This window comes from Macaca fascicularis, chromosome 5 (genome assembly GCF_037993035.2).
Source record: "Macaca fascicularis isolate 582-1 chromosome 5, T2T-MFA8v1.1".
Taxonomy (NCBI): domain Eukaryota; kingdom Metazoa; phylum Chordata; class Mammalia; order Primates; family Cercopithecidae; genus Macaca; species Macaca fascicularis.
The window spans coordinates 188779056-188799800 of record NC_088379.1 but is presented as its reverse complement, the minus strand read 5'-3'; the positions used below and the strand labels follow the sequence as shown (position 1 = coordinate 188799800).

Genomic DNA, 20745 nt, shown 5'->3' with positions numbered 1-20745 from the left:
TGACATGGCTAGGAGGCACTATTCAGACAAAGGTGTTCATTAAGTTCAGTGCAAATCCTCGCCTTCTTGGATAACTCCTAAATTACTACCCACAGAATGAGCAGATAGAAAAGCTGTGAAGACAGAGATGGAAGTTAGGTGGAGACAGATTGCTACTGTTGTTACCTGTTGTTTGAAAGACAGAATATTTTAAATGAGAGAAAAATGAAAAACGTTTTCCATAATATGATATAAAAGCAACTAGAGAAGCAGAGTGAAAGTATCTACCTTGACATTAAAAAACACATCTAACATATGTGGAGGCTACCACAGAGGAGTTACTGTATGTGCTCATTCTTAAAGATTTTACTTAATAAACTTAGTTTTGTGAATTATATAAAAGGGCAGCTAGACTTGACTACTGTTTATGATGTACCCTCTAATTTTGGAGTCATCGCCTTCCATTTGGAAGCTGACTGCAGCACGGGTAAAATTCATGTAAGAATGTTCTCTTTTTTGGCGTCAGTCAGTAAGATGAAGGTGGTTTTTCTAATTTCTAACCAAAGCGCCCTAATAAATACACGAGTGAAGGTTTTGACACTCTATATCTGTTTGTCCAAAATTGCCATATTGGCTAGAATAGAAACACCAGATAAAAATGACGAAAGCTTCTTTGTATGACTGATCATTGTTTTCAAAGGGTTTTTGTGCATATTTATGCCTCATCTACCTTAAGAGACAGAATTAAGAGTATAAATTCTTAAGAGAGTTTAACTTCTCCAGGCTCTAGCCCACTTACTTCATTTCTTGGGTATTCTTCATTTCTCAGTGCCAGGCACATAAAGGGTGATAATACTTAGGAGATTGATCTGAAATCGGTCAGGTTGAATCATATGAAACTGCCACTATGTAACCATCTGACTCACAAAAATAGCAGCTTCATGTGGTTCAGCCTAACACGAATAAGGCAGTGGAAGGTGGAGACCAAAAGGCTGGGGCCAGGCTGCTGGACTGAAACCCTTGCCCTGTCATTGCTAGCTGGCGTCACTGGTTGAATTACGCACTCCCCATCCCAATTTGTATGTTGAAATCCTAACCCCTAACACCCTTTTAAATATGACCTTATTTGAAGAAAGGGTCTTTAGAGTCAGGTTAAAATGAGGTCATTAGAGCGGTCTCTCATCTAATACGACTGATGTCCTTCTTCTGAAAAGGGGAAAGCTGGAGACAGAAAGGCACAGAGGGAAGACACTGAGGAGACACAGAGAAGGTGGCCATCCATAAGCGGAGGACAGGGGCTCACAGCTCTCAGGACAACCACGCCTGCTGAGATCGTGATTCTGGACTTCTGGCCTCCAGAACTGTAGGACAATAAACATTGGTTGTTTGACCCACCTGCACTTTGTGACAGCAGTCCCAGCAAATGAAGACAGCTGGCACCACCTGAGGCAGCTCAGCCTCTCTGAGCCTTCATTTACTGTCATCACAAGGTGGATAGCAACAGTACCTGTAGCCACAGGGCTGAGGTGAAAGGAGTTTAGTGTGTGTGGAGCAGGGCACAGCACACAGGGAGTGCTCAATAAATATCAGCTGGGAGTTAGTCTCCCCTTCGGGTCGGGACGCACGGAAAACCAGATTGCCTTCAAACAACGATGTGCACCAACCTAGAACACCTGGGTGAGCTGAGCTGCTTCAACTCCCCAAGTCCTTCCAAAGTAGGAAATCAAGGTATTAGAAATGGCCTGGAATTCTCAAGGGGAGAAAATCCATGAATGCGAGGTAACATACACACCCATTTGTGTGACCATCTTCAGAAGGCATCCTTAGTGACCAAGGCAGAAAAGGTAGCATTGTTCATAGATAATGTATTAATATCATTATTTAATTTTTGAGTTGCATGGTTTCCTTTTAGTCTAATACTTTACTTCTGGTAAGCTAACATTAGTTTTTATACAAATGATTTTAAGACCAATAATAACAAAATTTGTTTTTGAATTTTATAATACTTTCTGTGCAAAATAGAAATGAATTTTTTTCTTTCTTTTTTTTTTTTTCTTTGAGACAGGGTCTCACCCTTGCACAGGCTGGAGTGTAGTGACAAGATCTCAGCTCACTGCAGCCTCAAATTCCCCAGGCTCAGGTGATCCTCCCACCTCAGCCTCTCAAGTAGCTGGGATGACAGACACACACCAAAACACCCAAGTAATTTTTATATTTTTTGTAGAGATGGGGTTTCTCCATGTTGCCCAGGCTGGTCTCGAACTCCTGCGCTCAAGCAATCTTACCGCCTCTGCCTCCCAAAGTGCCTTCCACTGAATAACTTCAGGGGACACCACTGACACAGTATATACCTTCTGAGATGAGGGCACACCTCTGCACCGCAGTCTCACGAATGATGCCCACTGTCATTGTTTGGCACAGTAATCAAGATAGCAAGCCCATGTTTAAAACTGACCACATCTTAAATGGTAGCATACTTTCAGTCAACAATATGACAAACTTCCTCAAACACTCAGAAGTTTCATTTATAAGTATTCATGACTGACCAGTTTACCATGGCTCCTAATAAGGGAAAGCTGAGGTATGTGTGATAAAAATAGCTATTACTATAAAGCAAAGGTTTAATTTTATTATAGAATTGGCTGACTGTAGGTCTTCCAAATGATGATCTTAGGAAACTCTTAAAGCTATTAATATACAGAATCATGACTACAATGCAATCATCTTTACTTACAATTAAAAACAAGTTCTCTGGTGGTTCTCAAATGAAAGAATAAAAAGAAAAATAGAGAAAAAAATAGAGAAACAATTTTCTATTTCCATAGAGTATTTGTGCTTAAATTTTCTTATGTCTTGGGTTTCCAGGTATATCAATCAAATAATGTTTAATTTGATAATGCACACTAGAAACATTCTTTGCCCCCGTCCAATCCCTTTTCCATGCTATGACCTGAGAGTTTTCAGACTTAACTGAAAGTTGCTTATGTTTATGATTATCGTTTTATTATTAAGCCCTAGTATACTGACTGATCATCTATGAAATTCAGGGTTCTACCAGAAATCTGTAGGGTTGACCTGAGAAAGTGATGGTTGTGATGGATATTTAACATTTGCATACTCCACTACTTCCAAATTCGACTCTGAAAGTTTATCATGAATTCAGATGTTGAGGGCTTAAAGAACAAAAATACACTTTACATCCTAACAGGCCTGAACCTGACCTCTTCCACACCTTTACATTTTTCAAAGCAAAAATAACTATTTAAAAACACTGCATGACGCTGTGATCTACTTGGATCTACGTATTGCGCTTTTTTTTTTTTTTTTTTTGAGATAACATCTCACTCTGTCACCCGAGCTAGAGAAGTGGCACAATCTCGGCTCGCTGCAACCTCTGCCTCTCAGGTTCAAGTGATTATTGTACCTCAGCTACCCGAGTAGCTGGGATTACAGGCACGTGCCACCACGCCCGGCTAATTTTTGTATTTTCAGTAGAGATGAGTTTCGCCATGTTGGCCAGGTTGGTCTGGAACTCCTGGCCTCAAGTGATCTGCCCACCTCAGCCTCCCAAAGTGCTGGGATTACAGGTGTGAGCCACCACAATCAGCCTCTGTGTAATGCTTTAGTCCTGTAAATCTGACAAACTGTCAGAACAGAGAGCACGTGGACCTGTTCCGTATGATAAGCACTTTTAAGTGAAACCCTTTAATGAGCCTCGTTAGATTATTCTTGTTTGGGAAGAACGCTGGCTGAGGAAGAATTCGATAAGAGCTGACATAAGGAGACGAATGGGAGACAGAACACAGTATATGTAATATTAATATTCTCCAGCAATCTCTAAAGTCAAGTTCAGCTCCATACCTAGCCTTATAGGTCTATCTCTATGTCCCTGAAGACCAGCCTTCCTCCCAGAAAGATTCAGTAGTAACAGCTTAACAGGTACCAGACCAATTTAAATGATCATTCTGGATGAATGGATGTGTAGTTATTTAGAAATATGAGAAGCAAGTATTATTCTTTATAAACCTTTTAAAAATATTCTTGATTCTGTAATGGAAACTGATAGATAAAAGTTGTTGAGTTGGTTTTCAAGAATTCAGCCAACTTTTTTTCACTTTTATAGAAAAGTGATAAAAAGGTTTAAGTTTTGATGTATCAGAAATTTTTACTAGAAGACTTTTCACTAAACTTTCTTTAGAATATGGATACCCAAAACAAGAAAAGAAGCCAAATTCTAGACTATACTTTTGATTCATAAAATATACATTAAATATGAGATTCAAATATTTTAATAATACTTTGGCTCAAAAACTTTATTTTTCAGTAGTAAGATATAAAAGAACTACTTTATTCTTGTCTTTAAAAAACAAAAAATATAAATACGATCTTTAAATCCCTCCAGAGTTTTAGCACTGTCATGAAAATATGATTTTCAAGTAGAATTTAAAGGGTTGGGTTTTCTAAAATATTTTCTTCTGCTATAGCTTAAGGGATAGCAAAAGACAGACCAAAAAAAAAAAAAAAAAAGCAAAGGAAGGAAGGAAAGGAAAGGAGAAAGGGAGCTAAGAAGAAAGGAAACAAGGCAGGCAGGCAGGAAACAAACTTTGATATTTTATGAAATACAGTTTAAAATCTGGAGCTATTGTTGAACATAACTTTAAATAGTTACCACCATGCCCTAGCCCAGGGGTCAGCATACTTTTTCTGTAAAGAACCACGTAGAAAATATGTTAGGCTTTTAGCCATACGACCTCCATTGCCACTACTCAACTCTGCCACTATTGCATAAGGAGCCAAAGATCATTCATGAGCAAATGGGCACGGCTGTGTTCCAATAAAACTTTATTTACAAAAACAGGTGGTGGGCCACACTAGGCCTGCAGGTTAGCAAACTCCTGTGCTAGACTCGGGTTTGTATGGTGTCCCTGCAAACTTCTGAGGCTGACAAATGAGTCATCAGTGTCACACAGAAGAAAAGGCTCCTCTGTCTGTCTGAAAACCAGGGCTTTGGGATTTAAGTTCCCTTGCCATAAAAGCTAGCAAAACAGTTATTCTTTCAAGTACAAATGACCTATGGATTACTCCACAAAGCATTCCAAGTTAGTGATATTGTTATCAGCTGCTTGGCAGTGAGGAGCATCTTACTATTACACACTGGCTCTGTGTTCTTTCTATTCTTTATAGCCCAGAAATGGGTGGTATATAAGCAACTTTAGAAACGCCGTGTGATTTCTCATGAAGCTAAATAAAAATACAAGGATTTAAAAAGCTGCTGGGTTGTTCAATGTCAGAAGTGGCTACGCACTCACAGGGCAGAAAGCAGGTCCTTCCTCCAAGACCGTCGTGTTTGCCAACACTATCTGTCCCCACTTAGGTGGCTCTCACCTGGGATTCTGTTTCTCTCACTACTGAAAGGAAAGGGGTTTGCCTAGGACTTAACAAAAAGAGATAGGCAATCAGATAGTGAAGACGATTCAGAGATACTAAAATGCTAGAAAGCTTAAAATAATTTGTATGTTGCAAGGGTGGGTTCATGTTAGAGAATTAACAAAAAGAGATAGGCAATCAGATAGTGAAGACGATTCAGAGATACTAAAATGCTAGAAAGCTTAAAATAATTTGTATGTTGCAAGGGTGGGTTCATGTTAGAGAATTAACAAAAAGAGATAGGCAATCAGATAGTGAAGACGATTCAGAGATACTAAAATGCTAGAAAGCTTAAAATAATTTGTATGTTGCAAGGGTGGGTTCATGTTAGAGAATTAACAAAAAGAGATAGGCAATCAGATAGTGAAGACGATTCAGAGATACTAAAATGCTAGAAAGCTTAAAATAATTTGTATGTTGCAAGGGTGGGTTCATGTTAGAGATTTTGAACCATATACATATTATCAAACATAGTAATTAGAATATTGAAAAAGGAGGAAATATCACAAGGAGAGGGAGAAAACGTTTCTCTGGGACACAAGGAAAAGCAGGGAAACCAATGTGGTAGATAAGATCTCTACTTAGCTTAGAACTAGTCCTCCCGTTCTCTTCCCATGTGTGGAGTGCACTTCCCCACACCTTCACTTTCAGTTTAGCAGGTTTGCTTTGGTCACTGCAATGTTAATGGGGCTGCCATGAACAAAGCTTGAAGAGCCTTCATGCAATGGGCTTGTGCTCTGGTGCCTCTGACATCCCACGAGTGAAAGAGATCTCCATTTGCCCCCTTTTCTAAATAGGATGGGTACAGATGGAGCAAAACTACCCTGCTGGACCCCACCTAGATCAGCTGACTCCTGGGGAACCCACAGAGGCATGAGTGAAATCTATGCTTGTTGCCATAGGCCTTTGATGTTCTGTAGTTGTTTGTTACCCAGAATTTTTGTAGCAAAAGCTAACTGATACAATTAACAGCTTATATTTACTAAGATCTCTTCTAAGTTGAATGAAAAATATATCAAACGTTGCCTTTTAATATAATCTCTATTTCAATCTAGAAACAGGCTGAGTCCACACCAAGTTGGTAAACTGGTAGCCTGATAATGTATTTCATTTGACTTGCACGTTGCTGGCACACAAATGTTAAAACGTATACACACATACAATTGTCAATATTTAAGAAATGTAGAGATTTCCCATAAGACCAAATTTCCAGATTCTCTTGAAACATAAGACTGGCAGCTCTGGCAGGATCTCCACTGGGGGTGGGGTGACAATCCACTGGCTCTCTTGAGAGACGGTCCTGCATTCTGCAGCGTGTCACCCTTCCTAACGCCCTCCAGCACCGAAAGCATCAAATGCCACTCACACAACGGCTGGGCTGTTGCCTCCTTTTTATAATATTTAAGAAAAAAGTAAATATTTTATTTTTTAAAAATGAAATCCTAATTTATCAAATATTCTTTTCTTAAAACTCATCAAGCCATGACACAAATAGGTAAGATATGTTAATTTTTGACATGACCCTTTCTGCAGTTTAACTCCCCAGGACTAAAGTTTTCAGTTGTTGAACCCTCACATTCATGTATTTAAAGATTAGATTGCAAAGAATGACTGGAGTCCAGGTCATTTTTGCCAGATTCTTCATGAATTCTGAATTAATTTCTTCCTCTTGGTGCCAATTTAAGAAGTATTGCAGCTGAAGCAGTTAAGTTATTTTTTTTATGTCATGCAGGTGCCTGAATTTTTAATGACAGAAGGAAGGAAAGCTTCTGGTTAGTTTTGGGGAAGAGTTTTTTCCTATTATCTTTAAATATGGGAAGAACAGTCCATGTGAAGTCCTAGAGTGACCAGAGCACACCGCCACCTGGCACACGCTCCGCTCCCGCCTCGTTACCTGGGAAACACGTGGTCAGGTGTTCCATCAGTGCTTCTTGGGTGACAGGTTTTCTTGCCGAGTTCATGGCTGAGATGGCCAAGCAGAGGATTTCCCCGAGTGGAATAAACTGAGACTGACTGATGGGAGACATACTGATTGGTGATACATCACCTGCAGAAAGACAGTTTTCAAGTGAGCGGTTCATTAAAAGAGCCGGTCGTCTGTCAGACACACACCTTCACCCGTCCACACCCCTCCCACCTTCACGCACCCACCCAGCCCTGGTCTGATGAACACAGTCAGCTCCAAACACAGAACTGCTTGCCAATTCCACTCTGAACACAGAAGCCACAGCCAATCCCACTCAGGTAGAAAGACTTTCACACGCAGTGGAAGCTCCTACTGCCTCAACAAATAAAACCACCCTTTAACACCTGAGATCTCATTTAAATAGTCCTAGTACGGAAAGTCTTGCCACAACAGGCTTTTATTTCCGTTTTTATTAACTTGGAGCTGATTTATTTAATAACTGCCAGTCATATCCCGACAAATTGCATTTGTGTAACTTGATGATTCATTCATTCAAACACTGAACGCCTTTACGCATCTGCTGGGGGCACAGGAGCTGCAGAGAGTGAGTGCGTGCCTCTCCCCAAACACCTCTGCCCTCAGTTTCTATTTAAGTGGAGGAGACAGACAAGTAGATCAAAGTTCCCAACGTTGTGTGGCAGGCTCACAGGAGAACAGAACAACACCTGGGCGCTGCGAGAGGGAGGATAATGGCGCACGGGGAGGTGAGGGTGGGGCTCAGAAGCAGGAGGTTCCAAGGTTCCACCAAGGAGGTGTAATCTGAACCCAGTGCTCAAGAGTAGGCATGTCCCTGCGGGGCTGGGACCTATAAGCAGATGTTCTCTGGGGCACAGAAGAGAAGGGGGACAGGTAGGTAGGGACGACCATGAACAAAGAGCTGAGTGTCCAAGCTCTGCATTCTATGAGGGGTGGTGAGCCGTGGAAGGCCAAAGGCAGGTGTGGATTTCAGAAAGATGACTGTGGTGGTCGTGGGGATGACGGCCTGGGAGAGGTGGGAGAAGGCAGATTACAATTCCCTCAGAGACTGTGGCCTGCTGCACGCTAAAAGGGCCTGTGGAGGCAGGAGAGGCTGAAGATCCCTTATCGGAGGGGTGATGGACGGTGACTCTTGAGATGTCAACCTACAATGCAAATATCGGTCTTCATTTCTCGTCTTTATGCCACAGTGCAGTGATTTTCCAGTGATGCTCCAAGGATGCCTAGAATTTCCTGGAATATTTCTGGTACAGAGGTGCCCCCAGCAGAAGCAGAGGCTGGGAGAGTAGGAAAGTCAACTTCTGTCACCTGAGTGCCACCTGTTTTATACCTGGGGTTCTGCAAGGTTGCACTTGAAAAGACGTCCTACACAAAGAGGATGCAAATTATCAACATGGTAGAACAGAGAGGGGCTCACGGGGTCTGTTAAGTTTCGAATCTGATTTCCTAAATGTACGTACATAATCTCTCCTTTTTGTTTCTGAAGCACGTAATCAGCTACCATGGCTGACGAAGACCGAGACTCGGGTGAGCCTGTGGCATCAAGTAACACCCTCCCCGACAAGGTGTCTGGCTGCTCTGGCGTGGACCAGCCTCCTCGCTGTCAGGTCCTTAAAGCCGTGCCCAGCCACAGTCCCCAGTTTGCAGGAGGAGTGCAGAGTCCCTGCTGCTCTGATGGGCTAGACGAGAAATGGTTTGCTAGACGAAATCAGGCACCCGGGCCTGGGATGAAGATCAGCATGTGTGGGGAGAGTCCAGCAGGTGCCTCGGACAAAGCAGCAGGACTCCAGAGCCCAAGGCCCAGGCCTCACCCCCTTCCCAAAGCCAGCGCAGTTCAATGCCCCCCTTCCCTGGACCACATGGGGCTCCCATCAGCTCTACTGTAGCTCCACTCTCTGCAGGCTGGATATGAGAAGGATAAGACATTGTCCCAGTGGCCAGCGGGAGACAGGAGCACCCACATCCAGAAAAGAAGGAAGAGAGAAAAATCAGCAGAAGCCAGGAACTGACCTAGCTCAGAAGCCACACATTTCTGGGGCCTTTGGGTCACAGGCATCAAAAAGAGACGCCCTCGGAAAAATCCTTGTGATATTTTGTGGGGCAGTAGCAGGCGAGAGTGAGTGTGAACTTGGGCCCATTTTGGGGGATGTGAGTTTCACTCATTGGCTTGTGAACCTCAATTCATATTGGTGACTCAAAAATGACAGAATGATGTGGGCTAGGACCACCTCAGTGGGCAAGTTTGCAACTGCCTAGAACAATGTATTTAAATCTTAAAGAAAAGACTTGTTATATCCTTTTTTACCCCCCAAAAAAGCTGTCTTTGTTTGTTTGTTTTGTTTTGTTTTGTTTTGAGACAGGGTCTGGCTCTGTGGCTCGGGCTGGAGTGAAATGGCACAATCATAGCTCACTGCAACCTTGAACTCAAGAGATCCTCCCACCTCAGCCTTCCAAATAGCTAGGACTACAGTCTGGCCACCTCTTAAAGAGCTGGCACTACAGGTGTGAGCCACCATGCCCAGCCCAAACAAAGTCTTATTCTAAAACCTAATGTGGGTTGGGCGTGATGGCTCACACCTATAATCCCAACATTTCTAGCAGTCAAGGCAGGCTGATTGTTTGAGCCCAGGAGTTTGAGACCAGCCTGGGCAACATGACAAGACCCCATCTCTACAAAAAATACAAAAATTAGCTGGGCATGGTGGCACATGCCTGTGGTCCCAGCTGCTTGGGAGGCTAAGGTGGGAAGATCGCTTGAGCCCGGGAGGTCGAGGCTACAGTGAACTGAGATTGCGCCACTGCACTCCAGCCTGGCCGACAGAGCAAGACCCTGTCTCTAAATCAATAAATACATAAGAAATATGTAAAGATTGGCTGAGTGCTGGTGCGAGCTGCAGCGGAGGTGGGAGTTGGGAAGTTCACCTGTTTGGCCCCGCCCTCCCCACAGCAGGCCCTACAGCTCAGGCACAGACAGTCTGAGACACTGGTCTGTGGTTCCTTCTCTCTCACTCCACCTCCACTGGATAGGACAGGGGCACTGAGGCCGGCTTTCTTACAGAGGTGATAAGTTAGCCCCTGAAAGTCACCCGGGATGATTTTAAAAGTCAGATGAAAAGGAAGATAGGATCAGCAGGCAAAGAGGGAGAGGATCAATGCAGATTCCAGAACCTCTGGACTTGGGTATCACTTGAGAGGTTAATACCTTCTAATGTGTGCCTATTATATAACTAAGAACATCTCAGAAGATGAAAGATACTAAAATACTAACTATGATCCCCAAAATGCAGGTCGGACTATTTCCAGATTTTTGTATAGGTCATAAGAAGAAACTCGAACTCTCTGTAAAAAAGAAATGACTATTAGCAAAATTAACTGCTTAAGCTTAGGTCATGATTGTCCTTACAGATTTAGCGGAAACAATTTGTTTGGTTTCACTGCCATATTCTCGGTTAATTTCTTTTCATTCATTGCAGCCAACTCCAAGAGGCAGCATGTTTTAAGTGTGTCTGAATGGCATTTGCTTTGGAAAAGCTCAGTTTCACTATAATAATGAATATGGGCAATAACTTTTAACTCAGAATATAGAACAAAATGGAATTTGGATGTTCTAAATAACTGTCGCCACCTCATCTCATTTTTGTGTTGCACTAAGATATATTACTTTCAACTCCTTTCCCATCCCCGAGCCCATCAGCAATGCTGTCTAGACCCTAATGCTGCCTGGTCTGTCCCCTGGATTCTATCCCTGGAGCTCCCTCGAACTGCCATCATCTCTCACCTGGTCCATCATAACTTGATGATGTTCAGCCTTCCCTCCTGCCTCCAACACTCCCCTCTCCACAGAGCAGCCAAGGTCCTCTTAGGAAAACAAAAAGCACACCACTTCCCTGCATAAAATCCTCCAGGGACTGCCTACTGCACTTAGAAGAAAAGCTGAATTCTTTGGTAGGCCTACAAGGGCCCACATGGTCTGAACCTGTCCACCCAATGCTAGGACCACTCCCCACCTCCATCCTTACTTGCCACTCACAACCTCCTCTATTCTTTGAGCATGTCAGGCATTTCCTCAACTCGAGGTCTTTGTATTTTTTTGTGCCCTTGGCCTGGGATGCTCCTTGGGTTGACCTTTCAAGACTGGCTTTTCATGCTTTAGGTCTCAATTCAAATGGCACCTCATCAGAAAGCCCTAACCTGACTGGTCTACTGCCGTTCCAACACAGCCGAGTTTATTGTCTTCTCTCCCTGCATGTGTGCGTGTGGGTTTGGTTCACTGGTTTGCTGTCTGTCTCACCCACTCGAATGTAAGCTCTGTGACAGAAGGCAATGTGAATGCCACATTCCCAGCACCTAGAATGATGCGGTGCTTACCCAACAAATATTTGTTGAATGAATGAATATCCATTTTTAACATTATAATCCAAGGAATTTCTTAGTAATCTTAAAGGATTGTAATTTTATTAATATTTTTGCTAAATAATAGCAAACAAAAAGAGAATAAATTTAGCCATGCAATTTCTAAGACTCCCCCAATTAACTGCATGAGCAATAGTCCTCCAAACACAGCAGTTACTATAGAAAAATAACTTTATAATACAACTATTATATAGCAATAAGAAATTAAAAATTAAGAAAAACGAGTACATTTTTTAAAAGAATAATTATATATTAAGTGAAGTTTAGAACATGCATTTAAGATCTGTATCAAAGGAATCACCAGTGTCTCTCAACACAACATAAACATTATTCGAGTTTACCATAATCTTCTGTGGATCTTATATAAACCTGCTTAATGAGCCAACTAGTCATATTTAAGACCAACATGGCACATGTATATATATATAACAAACCTGCACGTTGTGCACATGTACCCTAGAACTTAAAGTATTAAAAAAAAAAAAAAGATATGCTACCAGAAAATTCTTCCAATTACTGGACCACATTTATTTCTTCAAAGAAGAAAAAACAGAATGTAAGTACTGCTAAAATATTGTTGGTCATGATAATCTACATAATCTACAGAAACTACCATATTTTGCATGAAACGTGAGTTATAACTTACTTGTCTATAATTTATAGGATGGATTTTTCTGTCTTCAGAATTAGTTCAGAACACATTCATAACAACAACTCATCTTAAAGCACACTGGCACTTTGTCAGCTACAAAATTCTTTCTAAACTGCTATAATTCTGTCCTATTGTTCTAAAAAAGAAGGAATAGATAGGTTTTAGTTCAGCTTTATTTTCTTACGAACATCCATTTAAGTACAGTCCTCAGAGGACTTTTGTCAAATCTAGGCTATTTCAGATAAAACCAAACTCGGTGTCCTGGACAAAGGAAGCATTCCATAGATTTTTAAGTGAGCTTAAAATGTGAAAAGACATGAAAGGATTACAATTGTAAGTAAACTTCTGTTTTAAGAGCATTTAACATTTAAAATGCATGAGTGAAAACGTGGACACTGCTTTCATGTGAGGTCACCGTCAGCTGACTGGCATGAAGAGAAACAGTAGCCGGGTGGATGATGAGGGGCGTGGAAGATGGACCCCCTCCAGGAGAGGCGGAACAGCCCAGGCAGCGCGGGAGGCAGCATACTGAGCCCAGGCAGCGCGGGAGGCAGCATACTGAGCCCAGGCAGCGCGGGAGGCAGCATACTGAGCCCAGGCAGCGCGGGAGGCAGCATACTGAGCCCAGGCAGCGCGGGAGGCAGCATACTGAGACCAGGCAGCACGCGGAGCTGAGCCTGGGGAGCTGCGGCAGGTTCAGGCTCCCCTGGGGCAGGCTGGTGGTGAGATACAGAGAAAAATAGACCAACCAGATCCTGGTTGACAAGAAGGCTTAGATCTTATTCTTGATGTTGATGGGGCACTGCTCATGTTTTCATACAGACAAAAACACATGATATGCTTGTATAAGAAAATCACTCTTGTGCAACTGAGGAGAAAGAGCTAGTGACTCCTAAAACCACTCGCGCAACGGACAACAGGCAGAGGTCCTGCAGATGCCAACCTGCTCTTTGATTGTCTACAGCTAGTCACCCCTACCTCAGGAAATAGCTTTATCAAGCGCATCCATTTTCACTATTTAAATCCCTCTGTCTACTTTCCCCGTCCAACTTTTGGCCCATTACTTTAGTTGGAGTTATTTCAAAAAAAACTCTCTCTCACATAATTCATTCTTTCAAGAAATATCCGAATTCCTATTATACATCAAATACCTTTAAGCACTCAAGTTCTAAAACTGTTCTTATCTCGGTTCTATTTGTGCAAAAATAATAATAATAATAAAAAAGACTGTAATGAAGCCCTGTCCTTTATAAATGGCATTTTCACTTTTTGCAGTCATTAACTGAGGTTCCAGGAACTCCTCAGCCTGTGCACACGCAGGAGGCCAGCACCGCTCCTGGGATGTGACTTTCACAACAGTTTATACTCTCTCCTTCCTGGGTGACATCCGTAGCTTTCCAAAAGATACCTGCTCCAGAAGCCAACATAAAACTATGTCATCCCATCTTAAAGCACCCATCCTCATACAACTGTGTAAGAAAAGGAAAGCCAGAATTTCCCCAGGTGAACTGCATCACAGCAAACAGCCTGGAAAGTACTAGCCTCCATCCTCTATCTTAGCTTTCTTTAAATAATTTTTTTTTCAAGCACCAACATTCCGTAAGAATTATCTTGTTTTCCTTTTAAGGTACTATTTTTCATTGCAAATGTGAATGTAATCTATTCTCTGGGTGAAGAGTTATCTTTGACATGAATGAAGTTCTTGTACCAAAACAACTCACTGACAAATGCGGTTCTGAAACTGTACTAGTTTATAATTGGGAAATTCCCAATATACAAAAAGCATTTGAGAGATATTTTGATAAGTATCCAGTCTCTTAAAACAAAATACAATTATCCGCTCTGTGCCTGTTTCCTCATCTGTAAAATGAGAGTTTGGATGAAATGATTTCAAAGGTTCCTTCAGGCTCCTAAATCCTATGATCCTATATCAATGCAGCAGAATTCTGGCATAAAAGCATCATATAGTACGGGTGTCTAGCTCTGTTTCCATCATGCTGGGGAAACTATTTTAACACTCATCGGATCTGAAAAAGTTAGGCTTTAATTTTCAAAGAAATGGCTCCATATACTGGCTAGTAATTTTTTTTTCCTTACAATAAAGGCTTCATCATTTTCTCTTTCTAAATTCAAAGTCTTGCTCAGCTTTGTTCCTCAGAACTAATGTGTGCCCCTTTTGTTCTCTGTACTGCCAAAATTAACACTCAAGTTAAAATTATAGATGCCAATAAAATCACCACAAGTAGTGGATATTGTGATTCCTCATAAAAATAGTCAAACATGCCTGTAAAATGCACTATGGGCATGGCGACAACACAACTCTATTCCTCTCAACAGACTCTTCAGATTCATTTGCCAGGTGTTATCTTATATGCCCTTGGGTTTGGGGAAATCACCTGCTTTCTGAGGTTACAGTTAAGTGAACAACTTCTCGGTGCAGCGCCTCAGACAAATCTTGTGTTTTACAATTTAATTCAATTTATTAACCCCAATTTTATGTATTAATGCTGTTTGGTTCTTTTAACAGAAGGCCTACTACAATATTTTTTAAAAAGCTCTTCTAAAAAAAAACACACACGCACACATACTTCTTTTCTATGCGCTCTCTGGAAGACCACAGCACCCATATGGTGGGGCAGAGTAGACGGCTCCCGTTACCTCACATGCTCCTGCGTTTGAAGCAGCTTTCCCTTGAAACCAGATTACTATTCTTGACTTTCCAATGTTTGTATTTAACATTCAGAAGAAAACTGGCAATGAAAAGGCACTTTTACTAGTTTACTGTAGGTTTGTTTCAAATGCCACTGATTTCAAAAGTTGAAGGCTGAGCCTGTTGGCAATAGTCAACGAAGGAAACAGCATAGAAAAGGAATTTTAGAATATTTAGAGATTCTATAACAACTTTTTAAATGTTTCCTAATGCTTTACTTCAACACCTAATGGGTATCTTAAAGCAGGTCCAATTCCTAAGCTGTTATTTGAGTAAATCATTTTAATCAAAAGACAGCATAAACAGAAGACACCCATCAATCATACTGAAATACAGGTGTCCATTAGCTATTACTTACTAAGAAACTTCTAATGGGAGTAGAGTTAAACAACAGTAACCATGGTGGCTAAGGGCACCAAAAAGAATGAGTTAACGTCCCCCACATCACCCAAGCCTTTGTGCTGATCAGTCTGTCTAATGCCACTAGGTGAAGTGACGAATTAATTGGCTCATTGGTCTACAGAGGAAACTCATGATCTTCCCAGTCCGCAACCTTTTGTGAGTCGTATTAGCTATTGCTCTTGTTACTCAGATTTGACTAGAGGTAAAAAGGTTATCACAGAATAAGCAGAAACAGACAAGGCAGAAAGGGTAGAGAGTCAGGCAGAAAGGGGCCATCCATGGGGAGGGGTGGGTGAGAGCGCCCTGGCCAAGAGCCACCTTCCCCATCGCCAGAGGTGATTCCTGACATCTCTGATAGGAACAACTAAAACTTTTATTGGACCATTTAGCTATTTGCAAGAGATGCGTAGCAGAAAAGGTAGGATAGAAATATGAGCCCTGGGACCAATCAGAGGCTTCCATAATTAATGCCTTTGCTAAGGCTCCCCACTATAACCCATCAACTGCGTCCAGGGTGGTATATGTTAGGCACATGGAATAAACCTAGCCGAATGCTTTTACACGGCAGGTCCTCAAACGCATGTAGAATCAAAAGGTCCTACATACATAGACAAGAAGAGGCAAGGCCCTGCTACCTTACGAGATGTTTTCCAACACCAGCTGCCACTTGTGCTCCAGTCCTTCAACCAGAATGAAGTTAAAGCCATTTAGCAACAGGGATAAAATGATGATGAAGTACCAGTCCTAGATGACAACAATTAGCAAGATCTCCCAGATGTCCTGAAATTCTGTAAAGCACCTGACCAACAAGAGCACCTGAGTAATATGACGTCTTCCTTTTCCTTAAGTGCATCACATAGGACAGAACATGAATTCCTATTTTAAGCCACGCTGTACTTCTCTTCCATGTTCATTCTGCAGCATAACCTGGCCTAACACTAGACATTAGATGCTCCAATTTCCACTGATGATATTTCCCAGCTTCAGCTTATAAATCAGTCTAACAACTCTAGGTCACACATTCACTTTCCCTCCTTTTAAGTGAGAATCACCAGAGCTGTTTCTCAGTCTTTGTATTCTCTGCTTCATCAGTTTAGGGATGACAACAGTAGTGGGACTGATTTCTGTAAAATATAATTGTAATAGGACAGGAAGGCCTAATTAAATAAACTACAAATATGGACAGGTTGACAGTTCCCATATTACAACAAAATTATACTGATTGACTGCTACCAACCCCCCTAAAACTGAACACCCTCCTACCCCTTCCAACTGCGATGGAGGTCATTATGAAAGGCCTATGTAAGAATTCAGAGGCATGAAAGAAAGGATGGAGGATCAGATCAGATACACAGAGGAAACTTCCAAGTCCATGTACAATTAAGTAACTTTTCTCTCTTCAGTTCAGCATTACAAGATGGTGGTAAAGGCCATGAGCTTTGTAGTCAAAAGTCTAGGTTCAGAGCCCAGTTCTGCTCCTCATTGGTTGTGTGATTTGGGGCAAATTATTTAATTTTTTGAGTTTCAATTTCTTCTTTTGTAAAGTATACATACTGATGTCTACCTCGTAGACTCACTGAGAGGATTAAATGAGATAATGGATGTTGAGTGCTTACCCTGTCCCCGAGACCTAATACATATTTAATAAATAGTAACTAGTATTAAAAATACCTTCCCTGGTTGGGCACGGTGGCTCACGCTTGTAATCCCAGCACTTTGGGGGGCCAAGGTGGGTGGATCATCTCAGGTCAGGAGTTCAAGACCAGCCTGGCCAACATGGAGAAACCCCATCTCTATTAAAAATACAAAAATTAGCCAGGCGTGGTGGCAGATGCCTGTAATCCCAGCTACTCGGGAGGCTGAGGCAGGAGAATCACTTGAACCCGGGAGGTGGAGGTTGCAGTGAGCCAAGATCATGCCACTGTACTCCAGCCTGGGCGACAAGGAAAGACTCCATCAAAAAAAAAAAAAAAAAAAACTTCCCCAAGCCCATCTAGATTTATCCAGTTTACTCATTTACCATGTTTGATTTTCTACCAAGGGAAAATTTGTTTGGTCCTAAAAATAGCCTTTTTAAAAACACTAAAATGTCTTCGGGAAGGTTAAGAGTGCAGAATTCTTTCTTACACTAGTATGAAGTAGTTTAATCAGATCACTTTAATCAGATATGTAGAATACATAGCATTTGGGATGCATCTCCAGGCTGAGAGTGCAAACATGCATCACATTAGGGACTTTGGAGAGAAAAAGGCACTAGGAGATGGGAAAGAGTGTGGATAGAGAGTTACAAGGATATCAAAGGATGTTGACCTATTTCAAAGCTTAGGTTGGGCCAATCCATTACCTAAGAAAGGGAGAGGAAACTCAGCACTTAAATAAGTAGTATTAGTACTAAAAATCAGTGACACTAGAAGTTGAATAATTTCTGATATGACTTGAATTATTAGTAACCATTCTGGCTCTCTTCTAAGGAAAATGTCCTGTAGGAGTCAAAAAAGTGACTTTCACATGAACTTCCCAAATTTCGCATACTCCTTGTAACTTAAGGATGGCTTGTCCAATACAATTCAAGTAAACCATGATCAGTGTCCATATTTAAGGGCCTCACATGCTCACTTGTCCTTAACGGTAACAGTCCTTTACAAGCAGAGTAAGGCAGCTTTCCCGGCTGTGACACTGCCTCAAGGTAAGAACCATCACAACTTCTAGAGTGGTATGCATGACTCCTGAGGTCCGCCTTAGCCTGAATATACCCTGTGAAGACGAAGATTCTTAAAATTAGCAAAACCAGATCATTCTAACCCTCTATGACTAAAAAAAAAAAAAAAAAAAAAAAAAATTCCTGCTTTTTAAACTTTTCCCTCTTCCTATTCAACTATTTTTTGAAAGGTTTCCATGTGTAGGGAACTGCTAGGAGATGTAGAGAGCAGAAAAAAGCATAAATCTTGATCTCTGCCTTCAGTGAGATTACAATTTAGGTGGGAATACAAGATATACAATGTGAAATCTATAAACAATCATGAAATATATACACTGCTGTTCAAAACCCTTAGAAGAGCTATAGCAAGAAAACACATGAATGACTAGAAAATTAACTCTATAATGGGAGTTTCGAGGATTTAGAAATGACCTCTTGTTGGGATGATTAGGGAGAACTTTCCAGGGGAGAGAGATTTCGAACAGGTCTTTGAGGATGGGTAGAATTGATGGGTGTGAGGACATGATGGAACTGTATTTGCAACATACCGCGCTTGTGTTTTTTCTGACCAAACATCCTTTCAACCTGACTCAGCATCCTCGACGTTGCTCTGAAGATACAAACTGCTATGCAGAAAGAAGAGGCCTCTGACAATGAAGAAAGGAAAGATGCTTTCTTTTCTTCTGTGAGAGGGTGAGCTATGGGATGGATGTGACTGCGAAGAGAAAGATGTTCGAGGGGTCTTGAATATCTGCCTTTAAAAATGTTCTAAAAATTCTTACCAATTACATACAGGATTCACCACTCTCAGAAATATCTTTAACAGTACTGAAACCATCCATGTGATGAGGTGGTAAAGCCATGCTTTCAGATGTGCCAAGTCTCATTTTGGAAATGAAGCATGTAATGTACCTTTGAGGACCAAAATTTACCATTTTGTTGTCATGTTTTTTTAAAAAGCTTTTGTGTGAAAAGTCCATGGATGTTGTAAGAAAACAGCTCTGTCATAATCTGAATCCTGAAGCAGACTATGATGAAATATGCTTACTTCCTTAGTGGTTAATAGCAGCTTCAATATGATGTGAGTCTTGGAAACAGTCCCTGGGTACATAAATCAGGCTTTCTTGGATTTTAGTGCATTGCATGTAGGTTAACAGGCCAAACAGTACACAAAATTTCAGGCACTGTATATTAATTGGTAAGAAAAAATGTCAAGGCCGGGCACAGTGGCTCACGCCTATAATCCCAGCACTTTGGGAGGCCAAGGCAGGCAGATCAACAGAGGTCGGGAGTTCGAGACCAGCCTGACCAACATGGAGAAAACCCATCCCTACTAAAAATACAAAATTAGCCGGGCGTGGTGGTGCATGCCTGTAATCCCAGCTACTCAGGAGGCTGAGGCAGGAGAATCGCTTGAACCCGGGAAGCAGAGGTTGCGGTGAGCCGAGATTGCACCATTGCACTCCAGCCTGGCCAACAAGAGCAAAACTCTGTCTCAAAAAATAAAACAAAACCAAACCAAAAAAAAAAAAAAATCCCCAGAAAAAATGTCAAATACTATTTACTGAATGTCTCCCTCAGAGCAGCAAGCGAGACAGATATATAGCTGAGGGAAATCTGGAGCAGTCTGATTATTTCCTATTGGCAAATCCTGCTGCTGTGGACTTCTCGTCCCCGTGAGCAGCTCTGGGATGACCCGTGCTGGTGAGGTCATGTGTGGTGAGCAGCCCACAGTGGGAGGACCTGGACTGCCTAAGATTGAGGCTGGGGGAAGAGTGCAACAGCAAGACTTTTCAGAGGACCGTGCACCCTCTTCACAGGTGGTGCCAACATTTCACCATATTCCTTTGCACACAACAACTCTTGAAATAAAAGCAGGGGAAACCTACCTGACCCTTTCTGGACTGGCTCCATCCCCCAGGTAGCGTTGACGCTAAAGCCTGGTGCATGCTAGGGGGTTGCATCCAAGCACAAGAAGGAGCCAGTAACAGAAACGGACGTCCTAGAATCTGGAATAAGAAGAAAGAGTAAACTTTCAAGTCATAGTATCCTAAATGAGCATTTCAGATTGGCTACTGAGGGCCTGTGGAACACGACAGGAATCTGGCACTTTACCTTCGTAGATCTACTTTTTAAAAACGAGTTCCAGAACTCTCAGCTCTTCTTACAATTCAGGGCTTGAGGTACTGGTACAAGTTCAGTTCAAAAGCTGGCAAAAGGCACCTTAAAAAGGCTTTGTGAATGTACTTTGCTGGTAACGTTTTGAGGAGGGGAAAAAAAAGGAATCCTCTTTACCATTCTTTTATCTTATTTGCACGGAACAGCTGGAATCCTGTTCCATGCCTATCCCATACATCACAGCCACTTGCTGAGCCAACATCCCACTGCAATGCCTCGGAATCTGCAGTGTCACTCCTCTTCCGCTTGTTCTCTGCAAAGTGAAGTCACAGGGATGGATCAGCCAACCTGACTTCTCACTGCCCTGCCCAGAATCCTTTGTGAACTGAAATGAGTCATCGCTC

At 41.9% G+C, this 20745-nt stretch overlaps 1 protein-coding gene across 6 annotated transcripts in view; it reads right to left on the bottom strand.

Moving 5' to 3' along the window:
• Nucleotides 1-20745, bottom strand: part of STOX2 (storkhead box 2) — a 118484-nt gene that overhangs the window by 14435 nt on the left and 83304 nt on the right. For 5 of the 6 annotated variants that reach the window (XR_001491153.4, XM_015451063.4, XM_005556385.5 and 2 more), the window contains exon 2: nt 7301-7453. Coding sequence is in view for 5 of the 6 variants with exons in the window: in XM_015451063.4 (XP_015306549.2) it covers nt 7301-7453 (153 nt within the window). In the remaining variant the exon portion in view is untranslated. Of the gene's footprint in view, nt 1-7300; nt 7454-20112; nt 20233-20338; nt 20655-20745 lie in introns of all 6 variants that reach the window. The other variant, XM_065545728.1, reaches the window with a different exon arrangement.